The sequence below is a fragment of the Oncorhynchus mykiss genome, unplaced genomic scaffold, assembly GCF_013265735.2.
Source record: "Oncorhynchus mykiss isolate Arlee unplaced genomic scaffold, USDA_OmykA_1.1 un_scaffold_121, whole genome shotgun sequence".
Classification (NCBI taxonomy): domain Eukaryota; kingdom Metazoa; phylum Chordata; class Actinopteri; order Salmoniformes; family Salmonidae; genus Oncorhynchus; species Oncorhynchus mykiss.
In genome coordinates, this window is record NW_023493662.1 from 1,027,612 (window position 1) to 1,050,000 (window position 22,389).

Sequence of the window (22,389 nt, forward strand, 5' to 3'; positions counted from 1 at the left end):
GACAGGGACGGACAGAGAGAGACAGGGACGGACAGAGAGAGACAGGGACGGACAGAGAGAGACAGGGACGGACAGAGAGAGAGAGGGACGGACACAGGGAGAGAGGGACGGACACAGAGAGAGAGGGACGGACACAGAGAGAGAGGGACGGACACAGAGAGAGAGGGACGGACACAGAGAGAGAGGGACGGACAGAGAGAGGGACGGACAGAGAGAGAGAGGGACGGACAGAGAGAGAGAGGGACGGACAGAGAGAGAGAGGGACAGACAGATAGAGGTGACGGACACAGAGAGAGAGGGACGGACAGAGAGAGAGAGGGACGGACAGAGAGAGAGAGGGACGGACAGAGAGAGAGAGAGGGACGGACAGAGAGAGAGAGAGGGACGGACAGAGAGAGAGAGGGACAGACAGAGAGAGAGGGACGGACAGAGAGAGAAAGGGACGGACAGAGACAGAGAGGGGCGGACAGAGAGAGAAAGGGACGGACAGAGAGAGAGAGACAGAGAGAGAGAGAGAGAGAGAGACAGAGAGAGAAAGGGGCGGACAGAGAGAGAGAGACAGAGAGAGAGACAGAGAGAGGGACACTGAATAATAACATCTGCATAGTAAACAGTAACTTACTTATTATTACTATTATTGTTATTACTATAATTATTAATGTTTACTGTAGACTGTTACCATTTTATTGTATTTAATTTTGTATTATTATTTACAACCATTTTATATTATTATTTGCTATCATTTACAATTTTGTTACAATGTATATTGTATACATTGTTGCTTTGGCAATATTGACACAATGTTTTTCATGCCAATAAAGCAGCTTGAATTTGAATTTGAGAGAGAGACAGAGAGAGAGAGGGGCGGACAGAGAGAGAGAGAGACGGACAGAGAGAGAGAGAGACGGACAGAGAGAGAGAGAGACGGACAGAGAGAGAGAGAGACGGACCGAGAGAGAGAGAGGGATGGACAGAGAGAGAGAGAGGGACGGACAGAGAGAGAGGAACGGACAGAGAGAGAGTGGCGGGGGGACAGAGAGAGAGAGGGACGGACAGAGAGAGAGGGGCGGACAGAGAGAGAGGCAGAGAGGGACGGACAGAGAGAGAGAGACAGAGAGAGAGGGACGGACAGAGAGAGAGAGACAGAGAGAGAGGGACGGACAGAGAGGGAGAGAAAGGGGCGGAAAGAGAGAGAGAAGGGCGAACAGAAAGAGAGGCAGAGAGGGACGGACAGAGAGAGAGAGACAGAGAGAGAGAGACAGAGAGAGAGAGACAGAGAGAGAAAGGGGCGGACAGAGAGAGAGAGACAGAGAGAGAGACAGAGAGAGAGAGACAGAGAGAGAGAGACAGAGAGAGAGAGGGGCGGACAGAGAGAGAGAGAGACGGACAGAGAGAGAGAGAGACGGACAGAGAGAGAGAGAGACGGACAGAGAGAGAGAGAGGGACGGACAGAGAGAGAGAGAGAGAGAGGGACGGACAGAGAGAGGGAAAGAGAGAGAGAGATAGAGGGACGGACAGAGAGACAGACAGGACAACATAATGATTGAGATGAATAGTTTCACATGAAGTTAATTTCATATCACATGTAACAAGACAGTTTAGTTACCTGGAGGAAATGGATGTGATCCTCTGTGTGTGAGAGCTGCTCCAGCTCAGTGCTTCTCTTCCTCAGCTCAGCTATCTCCTGCTTCAGTTGCTCCAGGAGTCCTTCAGCTTGACTCACTTGAGCCTTCTCTTGGGCTCTGATCAGCTCCTTCACCTCAGAGCTCCTTCTCTCAATGGAGCGGATCAGCTCAGTAAAGATCTGATCACTGTCCTCCACTGCTGACTGTGCAGAGCGCTGGAGAGAGAGAGAGAGAGAGAGAGTGAGACAGAGAGAGAGAGAGACAGAGAGAGAGACAGAGAGAGAGAAAGAGAGAGAGAAATAGACAGAGAGACAGAGAGAGACAGACAGAGAGAGAGAGTGAGACAGAGAGAGAGAAACAGAGACAGAGAGAGAGAGAAACAGAGACAGAGAGAGAGAGAGACAGAGAGACTCTGCCACCCTGCTCTCCAGGTCCACCAGGCCTTGTCCTCCCTCCTGGACAGACAGGTACAGAACACCTCTTGGTCCTGCTCTACTCTCCTCCCTCCTGGACAGACAGGTACAGACCACCTCTTGGTCCTGCTCTACTCTCCTCCCTCCTGGACAGACAGGTACAGAACACCTCTTGGTCCTGCTCTACTCTCCTCCCTCCTGGACAGACAGGTACAGAACACCTCTTGGTCCTGCTCTACTCTCCTCCCTCCTGGACAGACAGGTACAGAACACCTCTTGGTCCTGCTCTACTCTCCTCCCTCCTGGACAGACAGGTACAGAACACCTCTTGGTCCTGCACTACTCTCCTCCCTCCTGGACAGACAGGTACAGAACACCTCTTGGTCCTGCTCTACTCTCCTCCCTCCTGGACAGACAGGTACAGAACACCTCTTGGTCCTGCTCTACTCTCCTCCCTAAAACTACATTAAATACAATGTTAACTAGATATTATCTGTGTCATTTATAGCCTGGCACAGATAGTAAAACTACATTAAATACAACGTTAACTAGATATTATCTGTGTCATTTATAGCCTGGCACAGATAGTAAAACTACTGTAGCGACCCGCACAGACAGCTGTGTGTTATGTGTTCGGCTAGTAGGTGGTTGTGTTGTACTTACCAGTTCCCAGTGTTCGCGGGGTCCGACATGCCAATCAACCTGCTATCTGCCAATCACAGGAATGCCTGGGATGTTCTGATGCCGGGCATCCTGGTGGTTGGCGGAGTGGCGTGGAGGGGGCGGGGCATTGGAAGTTAAGGTTCAGCCTTTGTTCTCTCTCTTACGTCTGGGCTTCACAAGAGAAGGTCCCGATTGGCTTGTGGGGTATCTTTCATTTATTTGGCGTGAGCTAAGGCCAAACAGTAGCCTGTGTAAAGTTGCTAATAAACCGTCAATTCGTAACTCAATCCTCTGTCTGGACAATTGTTCCTTTATGATCTAGTCAGGTCATTACACTACATTAAATACAACGTTAACTAGATATCGCCACATAACTTATGTCGAATTTAAATGACACCGTTACCGTTAGTAACGTCTGTTACACTGTAACTTACAGGCAGCCTCACATAAAAACCTATTGGTTAACAAAGCTTTGATTATGACCAAAGTCTATAGTAGTGAAAACTCTCTCTCTCTATTCTAACTTACCACACATTCACATCACTGCCTCGACATGAATGTGTCCTGTCAGAGCCGTTTCCTGTCCGTTAACTGTTAACAGCCTCGAGCCACAGCTTAACCAATGAGCTACAAGGAGGACTGACAGTCACGAGCGGTGCAGCAGCCTCTGCAGCAGCAGCCTCCCCCGGGTCCTAGTGCCCGCCCGGTAAGACGGTTAAGATGCGATGGAACGGTTGACGGAGAGAAAATAAATCACAGAGAAAATATATTGACTGATATATTGAATTGTTTAGGGAAGCTTTAGCTTTGGCTTTAATACATTCTGAAAATACTTGAAAACCAAAAGAGAAAAGAATAGTAGCCCTCCTCAGGAACAACAAAACCCTCACAGACCAACTTCTTCTTCTATGATATAATGGAGGTCCTCAAATCTTATTGTAGGGATATGGAGGCGTCTCGTGTGGCCAATAGCCTGGGGAAATGCATAGCGCCAAATTCAAATAATAAGCGATAAAACTCAAACTTTCATTAAATCACACATGTAGGGTTCTCAATTAAAGCTACACTCGTTGTGAATCCAACCAACATGTCAGATTTTAAAAATGCTTTTCGTCGAAAGCATGAGAAGCTATTATCTGATAGCATGCACCCCCCCTGAACAACCTGAACGAGATGTAAACAAAAGAATTAGCGTAGCCGGCGCTACACAAAACGCTGAAATAAAATATGTCCCATAAACATCACAATTGGTCCTTTTTTTCGATTAATTCCGTCCATGTATACCCAAAATGTCCATTTATAAAGCCCGTTTTGATCCAGAAAAAAAACAGCTTTCCAAAACGCAACGTCACTACAAAAGATGTCAAAAGTTGCCTATAAACTTTGCCAAAATATTTCAAACTACTTTTGTAATCCAACTTGAGGTATTTTTAAACGATAATAATCGATTAAATTGTTGACGGGGCGATCTGTATTCAATAACAGCAAGTCAACAATACATGCACGATTTTCTCTCTTACATAATCCACAGTGTGGATCTCTTACATAATCCACACCTCTGCCTCTTCTTCATTTCACCAATGATTAACTTCAACCCAATTCCAAAGACTGGTGACATCCTGTGGAAGTTGTAGGAACTGTAAACTGGGCGCTATCTAATTTCCCTTGACAAAGACCATTCAGGGAACTGCCAGAGGGATTGTTTCTTCTGAACAGTTTTTCCTTGGGGTTTTGCCTGCTACATAAGTTCTGTTATAGTCACAGGCATGATTGAACCAGTTTTAGAAACTTCAGAGTGTTTTCTATCCACACATACTAATCATATGCATATACTATATTCCTGGCATGAGTAGCAGGAAGTTGAAATTGTGCACGCTTTTTATCAAAAAGTAGAAATGCTGCACCCTATCCTTTAAGAGGTGCATGGTGCCACCTACTGTTCTGGAGTGTGTTCAATCACGGTTTACACCACTCTAAATCCTCCTACCTAACTCAGTACTTCTGAGAAAATAAAAGAGTCCTACTAACTTCTAATAGACCCTCCCCCATCCCCCAAATCCCTTCCAAGTTTAATGTTTACTGTTCATTTCTGATTGTTTATTTCACTTTTGTTTATTGTCTATTTCACTTGCTTTGGCAATGTAAACAAATATTTCCATGCCAATAAAGCCCTATGAATTTAATTCAATTGAGAGAGAGACAGTTCCATTTTAATGTATAGGGGACATGAGTCGTCATGGTTACTCATGGTTATGTGATGAGGCAGCCCAGTCGGTTACATGAACCAGTCTATTCTCTGAAAGGCGTCCAGACAGCCTGTTCCCAACAGTGGGGTCAGTGGGATTGGATAGGGGCCCCTCTCTCTCTCTCTCTCTGACTGGAGGAGAGAAGTGAAATGGTGTGTCTCCTCTGGTCAACAATACTCACCTTGAGAGACTTCACAGCTTTTTGGAGATTCTTCAGCTCCTTCTCTCTCTCCTGGAATCTCTGCTGGACCTTCTGCTGACTCATCCCCAGCTGCCTCTGTGGAGAATCACTCTTCAATGAGCTATCAAGATTTATTAGTCCAGTAGATCAATAGTATAGTAATGTGACATAGGACCCATAGAGAGGAAGGTCAACAATCCCGAGGAAGTCCGTTTACAATATGATATTATGTTGCTATGTGAATGATTATAGTTTTTATGGTAGGCCTACATGTATCAAGGGGTTGAGACTGAACTTTGGACTCATAAAAGGACATTCAGAATGAGAATAGAGTTTTATTTTAGAAAATGGTGATACATTTGGAGAATCTGGGTTAACATATCTATATACTCAAGGTTTGTGTTCATATTTGTGGATCCATTTCATATTGTATATAATATAATGATCTCATATTCAAACAGATTTAGTTCCAACTGTATCTTTAATCCCTTGGTTATCAGACAGTCACCAACAAGTTGTTCTGGTCTTACCTGTTTCTCAGTCCTCTCTGCTGCAGCTGACACTGTATCATGGCCTTTATGTTCATCCATCACACACAGCAGACAGATACACTGCTGATCGGTACGACAGTAAACCTCCAGCAGTTTGTCATGATGAGAGCAGATCTTCTCCTGTAGATGTGCCGTGGCTTTGACCAGCTTGTGCTTCTTCAAAGCAGGAGATTCATAGTGAGATTGGAGGTGAGTCTCACAGTAAGAGGCCAGACACACCAGACAGGACATGAGGGCTTTCTGCTTTCTGGTCCCAGTGCAGACATCACACGCCACATCTCCAGGTCCAGCATAGCACAGAGCAGGAGGAGGAGCAGCCTGTAGTCCTGTCTTCTTCTGTTTCTCCACCAGCTCAGCCAACATGTTATTTTTCCTCAGATTAGGCCTTGGAGTGAAGGTCTCTCTGCACTGAGGACAGCTATAGACCCCTTTCAGAACATCCTGATCCCAGCAGCCCTCAATACAGATTCTACAGTAATTGTGTCCACAGGCAGTAGTGACCGGCTCCTTCAGTAGATCCAGACAGACAGAACAACAGAACTGGTCCTGGTCCAGCAGATCTCCCTGTTGAGCCATTTGGATGGTTGTTCACTCTCACACAGACAGACCACAGAGAGACTCAGATCAGTTTCGTTTCCACAGAAGTTAGTTTTGGGGAGGTGTGGACTTTCTGGTTCTGCCAGACAGGTGAGTTTAGAGGGATTACAGGAGGGAGGGAGAGAGAACTGCATGCAACGTGGAGAAGAAGGAGGGAGTGAGAGAGGGAGGGGTTAGAGAGAGGGAGGGGTTAGAGAGAGGGAGGGGTTAGAGAGAGGGAGAGAGAAGGAGACAAATATTTTAGATCCCAGGTTAGGACCCTTAATATTAAATAGAGTGGTTAGAATATATAAAGGGTAACAGTTTCTATGAAGTAAATATCTATAATTATTTTAATGACCTTTATAATGCCTTATAACTCACTTATGTATTATAACACTGATTATAAGTGTCTATAATGATTAATACGTGGTTGTAATGAGGAGGGAACTTGATATTGATGCAATGTACTGTAGGTGAAATGAATACTGTCTGTATTGACTGATCATTGAGAATGAGGTAATACTTTACATTACAGTGTGGTTATTACTGACAGGTCTAGGGTCAGGGTTAGAGGTACTACATTCAGCAGTAACCCTAGAATGGAACACTTTACATTACAGTGTGGTTATTACTGACAGGTCTAGGGTCAGGGTTAGAGGTACTACATTCAGCAGTAACCCTAGAATGGAACACTTTACATTACAGTGTGGTTATTACTGACAGGTCTAGGGTCAGGGTTAGAGGTACTACATTCAGCAGTAACCCTAGAATGGAACACTTTACATTACAGTGTGGTTATTACTGACAGGTCTAGGGTCAGGGTTAGAGGTACTACATTCAGCAGTAACCCTAGAATGGAACACTTTACATTACAGTGTGGTTATTACTGACAGGTCTAGGATCAGGGTTAGAGACATATCTAGGACTAAAAAGAGAAGACGTTTTACAATCAGAGTTCTTTGTGTCTCTTCTTAGTCACACAGATCCCCCACATCTTATAGGTGGACGGGGTTATGAACATATACAATACATTATTTCTGAAACCAGATGAAATTAAACTGTCTTTCAGCAGGAAAAGCTTCTCTAATAATCCTAACCATGGCTGGGTGTCTTCAGAGACTGAGAGGTACAGAGACACACTGTTAAGGTGACAGGTATCCTAGTGGTTCAGAGACTGAGAGGTAGAGAGACACACTGTCAAGGTGACAGGTATCCTAGTGGTTTAGAGACTGAGAGGTACAGAGACACACTGTCAAGGTGACAGGTATCCTAGTGGTTTAGAGACTGAGAGTGTCTCCTGACCCCTCCTGTCTCAGCCTCCAGTATTTATGCTGCAGTAGTTTATGTGTCGGGGGGCTAGGGTCAGTTTGTTATATCTGGAGTACTTCTCCTGTCCTATTCGGTGTCCTGTGTGAATCTAAGTGTGCGTTCTCTAATTCTCTCCTTCTCTCTTTCTTTCTCTCTCTCGGAGGACCTGAGCCCTAGGACCATGCCCCAGGACTACCTGACATGATGACTCCTTGCTGTCCCCAGTCCACCTGACCGTGGACTGCTCCAGTTTCAACTGTTCTGCCTTATGATTATTCGACCATGCTGGTCATTTATGAACATTTGAACATCTTGGCCATGTTCTGTTATAATCTCCACCCGGCACAGCCAGAAGAGGACTGGCCACCCCACATAGCCTGGTTCCTCTCTAGGTTTCTTCCTAGGTTTTGGCCTTTCTAGGGAGTTTTTCCTAGCCACCGTGCTTCTACACCTGCATTGCTTGCTGTTTGGGGTTTTAGGCTGGGTTTCTGTACAGCACTTTGAGATATCAGCTGATGTATGAAGGGCTATATAAATACATTTGATTTGTATAGAGACACAGTGTCAAGGTGACAGGTATCCTAGTGGTTTAGAGACTGAGAGGTACAGAGACACACTGTCAAGGTGACAGGTATCCTAGTGGTTTAGAGACTGAGAGGTAGAGAGACACACTGTCAAGGTGACAGGTATCCTAGTGGTTTAGCGACTGAGAGGTAGAGAGACACACTGTCAAGGTGACAGGTATCCTAGTGGTTTAGAGACTGAGAGGTACAGAGACACACTATCAAGATGACAGGTATCCTAGTGGTTTAGAGACTGAGAGGTACAGAGACACACTGTCAAGATGACAGGTATCCTAGTGGTTTAGAGACTGAGAGTTATAGAGACAAGTCAAAACATCTGGCTCTTTCATGTCCAAACTCTTATTCTATTCTAGTCATTATATGATATTGTATTATATAATATGATGATATATTACATCCATAGAATCCACTCAGTGTAATGATGATTGTGTGTTGTGTACATTGATTGAATGGTTAGGACTCTCTCTCTGTAGTCACAGTTTAAATCCCAAGAGACCAGGAGACCTAAAGGAAGCATTCAACACTGCATCCCTTCATCCAGTCATAGTAAACTGTCTGTCTGTCTGTCTGTCTGTCTGTCTGTCTGTCTGTCTGTCTGTCTGTCTGTCTGTCTGTCTGTCTGTCTGTCTGTCTGTCTGCCTGCCTGCCTGCCTGCCTGTCTGTCTGTCTGTCTGTCTGTCTGTCTGTCTGTCTGTCTGTCTGTCTGTCTGTCTGCCTGCCTGTCTGCCTGCCTGCCTGCCTGCCTGCCTGCCTGCCTGCCTGCCTGCCTGTCTGTCTGTCTGTCTGTCTGTCTGTCTGTCTTTCTTTCTGTCTGTCTCTCTACTGTGACAGATGTAAATACAACCAACTTCCCTGAGGTGGTTGTTGTTGCTGTCTGTGCTGCACAGCTATTTTCAGTTCTCTCCAGAGATGGTAGATCAGGTTCAACTCTGGCTGGGCCAGTCAGAGACTTGTCCCAAAGCCACTCCTGAGTTGTCTTGGCTGTGTGCTTAAGGCTGTTGTACTGTTGGAAGGTGAACCTTCACCCCAGTCTGAGATCCTGAGCGCTCTGAAGCAGGTTTCCTCCAGACGTGACGCTTGGCATTCAGGCCATAGAGTTCAATCTTGGTTTCATCAGACCAGAGAATCTTATTTCTCATGGTCTGAGAGTTTGTTAGGTTCGTTAGGTGCCTTTTGGCAAACTCCAAGCGGGCTGTCATGTGCCTTTTACTGAGGAGTGGCTTCCGTCTGGCCACGCAAACATATAGGCCTGATTGTGGGAGTGCTGCAGAGATGGTTGTCCTTCTGGAAGGTTCTCCCATCTCCACAGAGGAACTCTGGAGCTCTGTTAGAGTGGCCATCAGGTTATCGGTCACCTACCTGACAAAGGATCTTCTCTCCCGAATGCTCAGTTTTTCGGGTGGCCAGCTTGAAGGAAGAGTCTTGGTGATTCCAAATTTCTTAATTTAAGAATGATGGAGGCCACTGTGTTCTTGGGGACCTTCAATTCTGCAGAAATGTTTTGGTACCTTTCCCCAGATCTGTGCCTTAACACAATCCTGTCTCGGAGCTCTGCGGACAATTCCTTTTCCCTCATGGCTGGTTTTTGGTCTGACATGCACTGTATTGGACCTTATATAGACAGGTACACACCTGGTCAGAGAAACCACAACCTTCTGGCCTGCAGCCCTGTGTGCTGTCAGAGAACCCTCAACCTTCTGGCCTGCAGTCCTGTGTGCTGTCAGAGAACCCTCAACCTTCTGGCCTGCAGTCCTGTGTGCTGTCAGAGAACCCTCAACCTTCTGGCCTGCAGTCCTGTGTGCTGTCAGAGAACCCTCAACCTTCTGGCCTGCAGCCCTGTGTGCTATCAGAGAACCCACAACCTTCTGGCCAGCAGTCCTGTGTGCTATCAGAAAACCCACAACCTTCTGGCCAGCAGTCCTGTGTGCTATCAGAGAACCCTCAACCTTCTGGCCAGCAGTCCTGTGTGCTGTCAGGATGAAGAACAGTTTGTTCAACTGCAGAGACCAATCACAGTCCCTGGTCTGTCCTAGAAGTAGTGGTAAACAGTTGTTTTCTGCTATCCACTTAATGTGTCTCTCTGCCTAGTAGGTCTATCAATGAATCATATCATCTCTTTGATCATTACGTTAAGCCTACTACTAACTTCAATATCTATATTGTCATCCACCTGAACTCAACCCTGTTGATGCTGTCCTCTGTTGCTGGTCTCTATTGAAGCTGGGTTGTGTTCACACACCATAATGTCTATATTGTCATCCACCTGAACTCAACCCTGTTGATGCTGTCCTCTGTTGCTGGTCTCTATTGAAGCTGGGTTGTGTTCACACACCATAATGTCTATATTGTCATCCACCTGAACTCAACCCTGTTGATGCTGTCCTCTGTTGCTGGTCTCTATTGAAGCTGGGTTGTGTTCACACACCATAATGTCTATATTGTCATCCACCTGAACTCAACCCTGTTGATGCTGTCCTCTGTTGCTGGTCTCTTTTGAAGCTGGGTTGTGTTCACACACCATAATGTCTATATTGTCATCCACCTGAACTCAACCCTGTTGATGCTGTCCTCTGTTGCTGGTCTCTATTGAAGCTGGGTTGTGTTCACACACCATAATGTCTATATTGTCATCCACCTGAACTCAACCCTGTTGATGCTGTCCTCTGTTGCTGGTCTCTATTGAAGCTGGGTTGTGTTCACACACCATAATGTCTATATTGTCATCCACCTGAACTCAACCCTGTTGATGCTGTCCTCTATTGCTGGTCTCTATTGAAGCTGGGTTGTGTTCACACACCATAATGTCTATATTGTCATCCACCTGAACTCAACCCTGTTGATGCTGTCCTCTGTTGCTGGTCTCTATTGAAGCTGGGTTGTGTTCATTTGAGCACAAATCATAACAAAATGTGTTGCAAAACCAAACAGTCATTTGATATTTCAGATAGTTTTCTACCTCCTGTTTTACTGTGTTTTCTTCTGTATTGAGCTTCTAAACACGACCCTGTCCATTATTGACTTCTTCTCTGTCCGTCTCTGTAGTGGTCTGTTGTTGTTGTTGTTGTTGTTGTATTGACCATGTTGTCCTCTGTTCTTAGTTCCCTCAGTGGTCTGTTGTTGTTGTTGTTTTGACCATGTTGTCCTCTGTTCTTATGTCCCCCAGTGGTGTTGTTGTTGTTGTTGTTGTTGTTGTTGTTGTTGTTGTTGTTGTTGTTGTTGTTGTTGTTTTGACCATGTTGTCCTCTGTTCTTATGTCCCCCAGTGGTGTTGTTGTTGTTGTTGTTGTTGTTGTTGTTGTATTGACCATGTTGTCCTCTGTTCTTATTTCCCCCACTGGTCTTGTTGTTGTTGTTGTTGTTGTATTGACCATGTTGTCCTCTGTTGAGCCGCTCTGCTCTGACCTCCCTAGAGACACTGGTAGGAGGCAGCCTCAGCAATGGCAACAGACCCAGAAACAGGTGAGGAATGGATGAGGGGAGACGACACACAGAGAGATGCACACACACACACACACACACACACACACACACAGATGTGGTAAAGTACTGTACTACAACAAGCAGGCTTAGCATCCCCTCTCCACACACACACACACACACACACATACACACACACACACACACACACACACACACACACACACACACACACACACACACACACACACAGACGTGGTAAAGTACCTTACTCCAACAAGCAGGCTTAGCATCCCCTCCACACACACACACACACACACACACACACACACACACACACACACACACACACACACACACACACACACACACGTGGTACAGTACTGTACTCCAACAAGCAGGCTTAGCATCCCCTCTCCACATACACACACACACACACACACACACACACACACACACACACACACACACACACACACACACACACACACACACACACACACACACACACACACACACACACACACACACACACACACACACACACACACACACAGAGATGTGGTAAAGTACTGTACTACAACAAGCAGGCTTAGCATCCCCTCTCCAAACACACACACACACATACACACACTTTACATATTAATGCAAGGCTCCATGGGAAATTAAATGTTAGCACTATTAGATCAGCCCCCCTTTTGAGAACATGTTTGAAGTTGACGACCAGTCTTCAACTACCATAAGACAGTCAGATCTTCTACCTTCCATCCTGACTGGGATTTACATGTAGTCATTTAGCAGACCCTCTTATCCAGAGACTTACAGGAGCATTTAGGGTTATGTTCCTTGCTAAAGGGCACACCGGCAGATTTTTCACCTTGTGGGCAGATTTATAGTAGAGGGTAGGTTAGTCAGATAAATCATTGATGTGACTGAGGGGGAGTAGAGATGATTTACCTGAAATATTTCCCCTGAGGACCAAGAAGGTATGTAACACAGATAAGAGGAGAGATGTCTTCCACTGTTCTGTTCTCACCACAACATGCTCTTACACATTCTCACACACATTCCTCACTGCTGCAGACCTTAGCCTGAGTCCCAGTCTATTTGTGTCATCATGCCAACTCCTTGTCACTCATGGTGATGCCAAATGTTTGGCTTGACAATGACATCAATAGAGTTGGCGAGGACACAAATCTATGACCAGGCTACAGACACCTTGGATCATTTCTGTAGTCAACTCACACTGCACCACAAAAACACACACTAACCCACAACCTGTAGGTCCCCTCTGTCTAGGATCAGTAACCCACACTAACCCACTACCTGTATGTCCCCTCTGTCTAGGATCAGTAACCCACACTAACCCACTACCTGTAGGTCTCCTCTGTCTAGGATCAGTAACCCACACTAACCCACTACCTGTAGGTCTCCTCTGTCTAGGATCAATAACCCACACTAACCCACAACCTGTATGTCTCCTCTGTCTAGGATCAGTAACCCACACTAACCCACTACCTGTATGTCTCCTCTGTCTAGGATCAGTAACCCACACTAACCCACTACCTGTATGTCTCCTCTGTCTAGGATCAGTAACCCCACACTAACCCACTACCGGTATGTCTCCTCTGTCTAGGATCAGTAACCCACTACCTGTATGTCTCCTCTGTCTAGGATCAGTAACCCACACTAACCCACAACCTGTAGGTCCCCTCTGTCTAGGATCAGTAACCCACACTAACCCACTACCTGTAGATCCCCTCTGTCTAGGATCAGTAACCCACACTAACCCACTACCTGTATGTCTCCTCTGTCTAGGATCACTAACCCACACTAACCCACTACCTGTAGGTCTCCTCTGTCTAGGATCAGTAACCCACACTAATCCACTACCTGTATGTCTCCTCTGTCTAGGATCAGTAACCCACAATAACCCATTACCTGTATGTCTCCTCTGTCTAGGATCAGTAACCCACGCTAACCCACAACCTGTAGGTCCCCTCTGTCTAGGATCAGTAACCCACTACCTGTAGGCCTCCTTTGTCTAGGATCAGTAACCCACTACCTGTATGTCTCCTCTGTCTAGGATCAGTAACCCACTACCTGTAGGCCTCCTCTGTCTAGGATCAGTAACCCACTACCTCTATGTCTCCTCTGTCTAGGATCAGTAACCCACTCTAACCCATTACCTGTATGTCTCCTCTGTCTAGGATCAGTAACCCACACTAACCCACTACCATCTATGTCTCCTCTGTCTACGATCAGTAACCCACACTAACCCACTACCTGTATGTCTCCTCTGTCTAGGATCAGTAACCCACACTAACCCACTACCTGTAGGTCCCCTCTGTCTAGGATCAGTTTCCCACTACCTGTATGTCTCCTCTGTCTAGGATCAGTAACCCACTCTAACCCATTACCTGTATGTCTCCTCTGTCTATGATCAGTAACCCACACTAACCCACTACCTGTAGGCCTCCTCTGTCTAGGATCAGTAACCCACACTAACCCACTACCTGTATGTCTCCTCTGTCTAGGATCAGTAACCCACTACCTGTATGTCTCCTCTGTCTAGGATAAGTAACCCACACTAACCCACTACCTGTATGTCTCCTCTGTCTAGGATCAGTAACCCACACTAACCCACTACCTGGATGTCTCCTCTGTCTAGGATCACTAACCCACACTAACCCACTACCTGTATGTCTCCTCTGTCTAGGATCAGTAACCCACTACCTGTATGTCTCCTCTGTCTAGGATCAGTAACCCACTACCTTTATGTCTCCTCTGTCTAGGATCAGTAACCCACTACCTGTAGACCCCCTCTGTCTAGGATCAGTAACCCACACTAACCCACTACCTTTATGTCTCCTCTGTCTAGTATCAGTAACTCACTACCTGTATGTCTCCTCTGTCTAGGATCAGTAACCCACACTAACCCACAACCTGTAGGTCCCCTCTGTCTAGGATCAGTAACCCACTACCTGTATGTCTCCTCTGTCTAGGATCAGTAACCCACACTAACCCACTACCTGGATGTCTCCTCTGTCTAGGATCAGTAACCCACTACCTGTAGGCCTCCTTTGTCTAGGATCAGTAACCCACTACCTGTATGTCTCCTCTGTCTAGGATCAGTAACCCACTACCTGTAGGCCTCCTCTGTCTAGGATCAGTAACCCACTACCTCTATGTCTCCTCTGTCTAGGATCAGTAACCCACTCTAACCCATTACCTGTATGTCTCCTCTGTCTAGGATCAGTAACCCACACTAACCCACTACCATCTATGTCTCCTCTGTCTACGATCAGTAACCCACACTAACCCACTACCTGTATGTCTCCTCTGTCTAGGATCAGTAACCCACACTAACCCACTACCTGTAGGTCCCCTCTGTCTAGGATCAGTTTCCCACTACCTGTATGTCTCCTCTGTCTAGGATCAGTAACCCACTCTAACCCATTACCTGTATGTCTCCTCTGTCTACGATCAGTAACCCACACTAACCCACTACCTGTAGGCCTCCTCTGTCTAGGATCAGTAACCCACACTAACCCACTACCTGTATGTCTCCTCTGTCTAGGATCAGTAACCCACTACCTGTATGTCTCCTCTGTCTAGGATAAGTAACCCACACTAACCCACTACCTGTATGTCTCCTCTGTCTAGGATCAGTAACCCACACTAACCCACTACCTGGATGTCTCCTCTGTCTAGGATCACTAACCCACACTAACCCACTACCTGTATGTCTCCTCTGTCTAGGATCAGTAACCCACTACCTGTATGTCTCCTCTGTCTAGGATCAGTAACCCACTACCTTTATGTCTCCTCTGTCTAGGATCAGTAACCCACTACCTGTAGACCCCCTCTGTCTAGGATCAGTAACCCACACTAACCCACTACCTTTATGTCTCCTCTGTCTAGTATCAGTAACTCACTACCTGTATGTCTCCTCTGTCTAGGATCAGTAACCCACACTAACCCACTACCTGTATGTCTCCTCTGTCAATCCTCTGTCAATCCTCTGTTTTCTACTCAGAGAATGATGCATAGTTATTAGCTAGTAAGTTTCTACTGAAACAAACTGCCTTTGTGTACCTCAGGAATGCGGCCAAGTGCTGTTTGGGTGTGACCACTGTAAGTGACATGTCCTGTTTTTTGGTATCTGCAAAGGATCCAGCTGGGTGGAGACATGCCAGAGAACAGAAACTAGCTGGAGCAGCAGCACCTAAATATCATCAGAAAAGAGTCATGAAACTGGTGGTTATCACTGTCTGCACTCTATGCCTCCACCCATGTCTTCACACAGCTGCTACCTGCCATGTAGACAAAGAGGTTGTACTTTTCTAGAAAAGAAGACCCAACAGTGTTTGTTGAACTTTAGACTCTGCACTGTTGAGTGATGGTCAACTGATCCAGATTTGATCTGATAATAAAGTTGCTGTTTGAATAATCTAGTCTCTCTCCCTATTGGTTAGAATCTCCATGACAGGCCTCCCGAGTTGTCGGTGTCCTAAGGCACTGTATCTTACTGCTGTGCCACTAGAGATCCTGGTTTGAGTCCAAACTCTGTTGACCCAGTAGACCCATGGGGCGGTCCACATTTTGCCCAGCGTTGTCCGGGTCTGGGGAGGGTTTGGCCGGCAGGGATGTCCTTGTGCCAACGCGCACGAGCGACTCCTGTGGCGGGCCGGGCGCAGTGCACGCTGACATGGTCGCCGGGTGTACAGTGCACGCTGACACGGTCGCCGGGTGTACAGTGCACGCTGACACGGTCGCCGGGTGTACAGTGCACGCTGACACGGTCGCCAGTGTTTCCTCCGACACATTGGTGCTTCCGGGTTAAGAGGGCATTGTGTCAAGAAGCAGTGCGGCTTGGTTGGGTTGCGTTTCGGGAGGACGCAAGGCTCTCGACTTTTGCCTCTCGAGTCCTTATGGATGGTTCAGCGATGGGACGAGATTGTAACTACCAATTGGAAACTAGGAAAAAGGGGTAAAAAATACAACTATTTCGGATTTTAAATAAAAAATACAAAATACATTGGAGAGCAGTTCAGCCCAGTGTAATTCAAACGACAAAATACTCAGAAGTAATTCACATATATGTTTCAAATACATATAACATAAATACTGACCACCTCTGTCTACTACCCAACACACTGTCACACTTCCTTTCAAAGAAACCACACCCCCTCTACATACAGAGAACCCAGTCCAATAGGAAACCACTCCCCCGCTACATACAGGGAACACAGTCCAGAAGGAAGCCACTCCCCCTCTACATACAGAGAACCCAGTCCAGGAGGAAGCCACTCCCCCTCTACATACAGAGAACACAGTCCAGTAGGAAGCCACTCCCCCTCTACATACAGAGAACCCAGTCCAGGAGGAAGCCACTCCCCCTCTACATACAGAGAACCCAGTCCAGTAGGAAGCCACTCCCCCTCTACATACAGAGAACCCAGTCCAGTAGGAAGCCACTCCCTGTCCTCTGGTGTAGAGTTCCATGAAACAGAAAGTAATCTTTCACACTGCCACTGCTTAACCTACGGGAGAGAGCACCAAAATGGCAGAGAATCAGGAACTGTTCTGTTGCTCCATCTGTCTGGATCTACTGAAGGATCCGGTGACTACTGCCTGTGGACACAGTTACTGTATGGGCTGTATTAAAGAAAGCTGGGATCAGGATGATCTGAAAGGTGTCTACAGCTGTCCACAGTGCAGACAGACCTTTATCCCAAGGCCTGTTCTGAACAGGAGCACTGTGCTGACTGAAGTGGTGAAGAAACTGAAGAAGACAGGACTCCAGGCTGCTCCCCCTCAGGCTCTGTGCTATCATGGACCTGGAGATGTGGTGTGTGATGTCTGCACTGGGACCAGAAAGCAGAAAGCCCTCATGTCCTGTCTGGCGTGTCTGGCCTCTTACTGTGAGACTCACCTCCAACCTCACTATGAATCTCCTGCTTTCAAGAAGCACAAGCTGGTCAAAGCCACGGCACAACTACAGGAGAAGATCTGCTCTCATCATGACAAACTGCTGGAGGTTTACTGTCGTACCGATCAGCAGTGTATCTGTCTGCTGTGTGTGATGGATGAACATAAAGGCCATGATACAGTGTCAGCTGAGGCAGAGAGGACTGAGAAACAGGTAAGACCAGAATAACTTATTGGTGACTGTCTGATAAACAAAGAATTTAAGATACAGTAGGAACTAAATCTGTTTGAATATGAGATTCAAATTAAATCAATCCACGGCAGAACAAATATGAACACAAACCTTGAGTATATAGATATGTTAACCCAGATTCTCCAAATGTATCTCCATTTTCTAAAGTCAAACACTATTATCATTCTGAATGGCCTTTTATGAGTCCAAAGTTCAGTCTCAACCCCTTGATACATGTAGGCCTACCATAAAAACTATAATCATTCACATAGCAACATAATATAATATTGTAAAGGGACTTCCTCAGGATTGTAGACCTTCCTCTCTATGGGTCCTATGTCACATTACTATACTATTGATCTACTGGACTAATAAAGCTTGATAGCTCATTGAAGAGTGATTCTCCACAGAGGCAGCTGGGAATGAGTCAGCAGAAGGTCCAGCAGAGATTCCAGGAGAGAGAGAAGGAGCTGAAGGAGCTCCAAAGTGCTGTGAAGTCTTTCAAGGTGAGTATTGTTGACCAGAGGAGACACACCATTTCACTTCTCTCCTCCAGTCAGAGAGAGAGAGAGAGAGGGGCCCATATTCAATCCCACTGACCCCACTGTTGGGAACAGGCTGTCTGGACCCCTTTCAGAGAATAGACTGGTTCATGTAACTGACTGGGCTGCCTCATCACATAACCATGAGTAACCATGACCAACTCATGTCCCCTATACATTAAAATGGAACTGTCTCTCTCTCAATTAAATTAAATTCATAGGGCTTTATTGGCATGGAAATATATGTTTACATTGCCAAAGCAAGTGAAATAGACAATAAACAAAAGTGAAATAAACAATCAGAAATGAACAGTAAACATTACACTTGAAAGGGATTTGGGGGATGGGGGAGGGTCTATTAGAAGTTAGTAGGACTCTTTTATTTTCTCAAAAGTACTGAGTTAGGTAGGAGGATTTAGAGTGGTGTAAACCGTGATTGAACACACTCCAGAACAGTAGGTGGCACCATGCACCTCTTAGTGGATAGGGTGCAGCATTTCTACTTTTTGATAAAAAGCGTGCAAAATTTCAACTTCCTGCTACTCATGCCAGGAATATAGTATATGCATATGATTAGTATGTGTGGATAGAAAACACTCTGAAGTTTCTAAAACTGGTTCAATCATGCCTGTGACTATAACAGAACTTATGTAGCAGGCAAAACCCCAAGGAAAAACTGTTCAGAAGAAACAATCCCTCTGGCAGTTCCCTGAATGGTCTTTGTCAAGGGAAATTAGATAGCGCCCAGTTTACAGTTCCTACAACTTCCACAGGATGTCACCAGTCTTTGGAATTGGGTTGAAGTTAATCATTGGTGAAATGAAGAAGAGGCAGAGGTGTGGATTATGTAAGAGATCCACACTGTGGATTATGTAAGAGAGAAAATCGTGCATGTATTGTTGACTTGCTGTTATTGAATACAGATCGCCCCGTCAACAATTTAATCGATTATTATCGTTTAAAAATACCTCAAGTTGGATTACAAAAGTAGTTTGAAATATTTTGGCAAAGTTTATAGGCAACTTTTGACATCTTTTGTAATGACGTTGCGTTTTGGAAAGCTGTTTTTTTTTTGGATCAAAACGGGCTTTATAAATGGACATTTTGGGTATACATGGACGGAATTAATCGAAAAAAAGGACCAATTGTGATGTTTATGGGACATATTTTATTTCAGCGTTTTGTGTAGCGCCGGCTACGCTAATTCTTTTGTTTACATCTCGTTCAGGTTGTTCAGGGGGGGTGCATGCTATCAGATAATAGCTTCTCATGCTTTCGACGAAAAGCATTTTTAAAATCTGACATGTTGGTTGGATTCACAACGAGTGTAGCTTTAATTGAGAACCCTACATGTGTGATTTAATGAAAGTTTGAGTTTTATCGCTTATTATTTGAATTTGGCGCTATGCATTTCCCCAGGCTATTGGCCACACGAGACGCCTCCATATCCCTACAATAAGATTTGAGGACCTCCATTATATCATAGAAGAAGAAGTTGGTCTGTGAGGGTTTTGTTGTTCCTGAGGAGGGCTACTATTCTTTTCTCTTTTGGTTTTCAAGTATTTTCTGAATGTATTAAAGCCAAAGCTAAAGCTTCCCTAAACAATTCAATATATCAGTCAATATATTTTCTCTGTGATTTATTTTCTCTCCGTCAACCGTTCCATCGCATCTTAACCGTCTTACCGGGCGGGCACTAGGACCCGGGGGAGGCTGCTGCTGCAGAGGCTGCTGCACCGCTCGTGACTGTCAGTCCTCCTTGTAGCTCATTGGTTAAGCTGTGGCTCGAGGCTGTTAACAGTTAACGGACAGGAAACGGCTCTGACAGGACACATTCATGTCGAGGCAGTGATGTGAATGTGTGGTAAGTTAGAATAGAGAGAGAGAGTTTTCACTACTATAGACTTTGGTCATAATCAAAGCTTTGTTAACCAATAGGTTTTTATGTGAGGCTGCCTGTAAGTTACAGTGTAACAGACGTTACTAACGGTAACGGTGTCTTTTAAATTCGACATAAGTTATGTGGCGATGATATCTAGTTAACGTTGTATTTAATGTAGTGTAATGACCTGACTAGATCATAAAGGAACAATTGTCCAGACAGAGGATTGAGTTACGAATTGACGGTTTATTAGCAACTTTACACAGGCTACTGTTTGGCCTTAGCTCACGCCAAATAAATGAAAGATACCCCACAAGCCAATCGGGACCTTCTCTTGTGAAGCCCAGACGTAAGAGAGAGAACAAAGGCTGAACCTTAACTTCCAATGCCCCGCCCCCTCCACGCCACTCCGCCAACCACCAGGATGCCCGGCATCAGAACATCCCAGGCATTCCTGTGATTGGCAGATAGCAGGTTGATTGGCATGTCGGACCCCGCGAACACTGGGAACTGGTAAGTACAACACAACCACCTACTAGCCGAACACATAACACACAGCTGTCTGTGCGGGTCGCTACAGTAGTTTTACTATCTGTGCCAGGCTATAAATGACACAGATAATATCTAGTTAACGTTGTATTTAATGTAGTTTTACTATCTGTGCCAGGCTATAAATGACACAGATAATATCTAGTTAACGTTGTATTTAATGTAGTTTTACTATCTGTGCCAGGCTATAAATGACACAGATAATATCTAGTTAACGTTGTATTTAATTGATCACAGCTTTCTGCTTTCCATGTAGAGTTTTTGGTAAAAAACATTACATTTGATTATTTTGTCAGTAATGGCTGCAAAAATGGGAAAAAAATCTTAGTTTATCTTTGATAATATCTTTGTCAAACATGAGATGACACAAACACACAGAGACAGTGTTGTGGCAAAGCTACCAGGAAACTATCAATCATGGGAACATTGCTCAGATTTGAACATATGACCCTGCTGGTGATATTGCAGAGAGAAGGGAGTATCTGAGGAGAATTGTTGTGGTCACATCAATGTTAGGAAGACAGGGACTCTCTTTCCGTGTCAATGATGAATCTAGTGAAAACACAAATAGAGGGAACTCTCAATAGTAAAACTAAAATAAAACTCAAACAACTTCCTAGATACATCATGCTGAACTGAGTTTACCAAGAACTACGGTATTGATGTCAAAACAGAAGACATGTTGGTGGACAGAAACTTTCTTGCCCGGAAAAGAGAGACTGGACGTCCTCCCAAAGATATGCTTGTTGTGCATAACTTCCTGAATGATGACATGATATATATATATATGATATACCAAGAGGTGTTCTGTACCTGTCTGTCCAGGAGGTAAGGGGAGAGGAGAGCAGGACCAAGAGGTGTTCTGTACCTGTCTGTCCAGGAGGGAGGAGAGTAGAGCAGGACCAAGAGGTGTTCTGTACCTGTCTGTCCAGGAGGGAGGAGAGTAGAGCAGGACCAAGAGGTGTTCTGTACCTGTCTGTCCAGGAGGGAGGAGAGTAGAGCAGGACCAAGAGGTGTTCTGTACCTGTCTGTCCAGGAGGGAGGAGAGTAGAGCAGGACCAAGAGGTGTTCTGTACCTGTCTGTCCAGGAGGGAGGAGAGTAGAGCAGGACCAAGAGGTGTTCTGTACCTGTCTGTCCAGGAGGGAGGAGAGTAGAGCAGGACCAAGAGGTGTTCTGTACCTGTCTGTCCAGGAAGGAGGAGAGTAGAGCAGGACCAAGAGGTGTTCTGTACCTGTCTGTCCAGGAGGGAGGAGAGTAGAGCAGGACCAAGAGGTGTTCTGTACCTGTCTGTCCAGGAGGGAGGAGAGTAGAGCAGGACCAAGAGGTGTTCTGTACCTGTCTGTCCAGGAGGGAGGAGAGTAGAGCAGGACCAAGAGGTGTTCTGTACCTGTCTGTCCAGGAGGGAGGAGAGTAGAGCAGGACCAAGAGGTGTTCTGTACCTGTCTGTTCAGGAGGGAGGAGAGTAGAGCAGGACCAAGAGGTGTTCTGTACCTGTCTGTCCAGGAGGGAGGAGAGTAGAGCAGGACCAAGAGGTGTTTTGTACCTGTCTGTCCAGGAGGGAGGAGAGTACAGCAGGACCAAGAGGTGTTATGTACCTGTCTGTCTAGGAGGGAGGAGAGTAGAGCAGGACCAAGAGGTGTTCTGTACCTGTCTGTCCAGGAGGGAGGAGAGAAGAGCAGGACC

The 22,389-nt window shown here is 45.8% G+C and overlaps 2 protein-coding genes across 2 annotated transcripts in view; one reads left to right on the forward strand and one right to left on the reverse strand.

Moving 5' to 3' along the window:
- LOC110515486 (E3 ubiquitin/ISG15 ligase TRIM25-like) overlaps nt 1–22,389 on the reverse strand; it is a 174,395-nt gene that overhangs the window by 35,471 nt on the left and 116,535 nt on the right. The window contains exons 2-4 of the mRNA XM_036972236.1: nt 5,659–6,404; nt 5,129–5,224; nt 1,607–1,840 (exon numbers count right to left, since the gene is read on the reverse strand). Coding sequence (XP_036828131.1) covers nt 1,607–1,840; nt 5,129–5,224; nt 5,659–6,255 — 927 coding nt within the window. The 5' untranslated portion in view covers nt 6,256–6,404. The remainder of the gene's footprint in view (nt 1–1,606; nt 1,841–5,128; nt 5,225–5,658; nt 6,405–22,389) is intronic.
- Nucleotides 9,746–10,183, forward strand: LOC118947076 (keratin-associated protein 9-8-like). The gene has a single exon (XM_036972150.1). It carries the CDS (start codon nt 9,746–9,748, stop codon nt 10,181–10,183), a length of 438 nt encoding a protein of 145 aa, XP_036828045.1.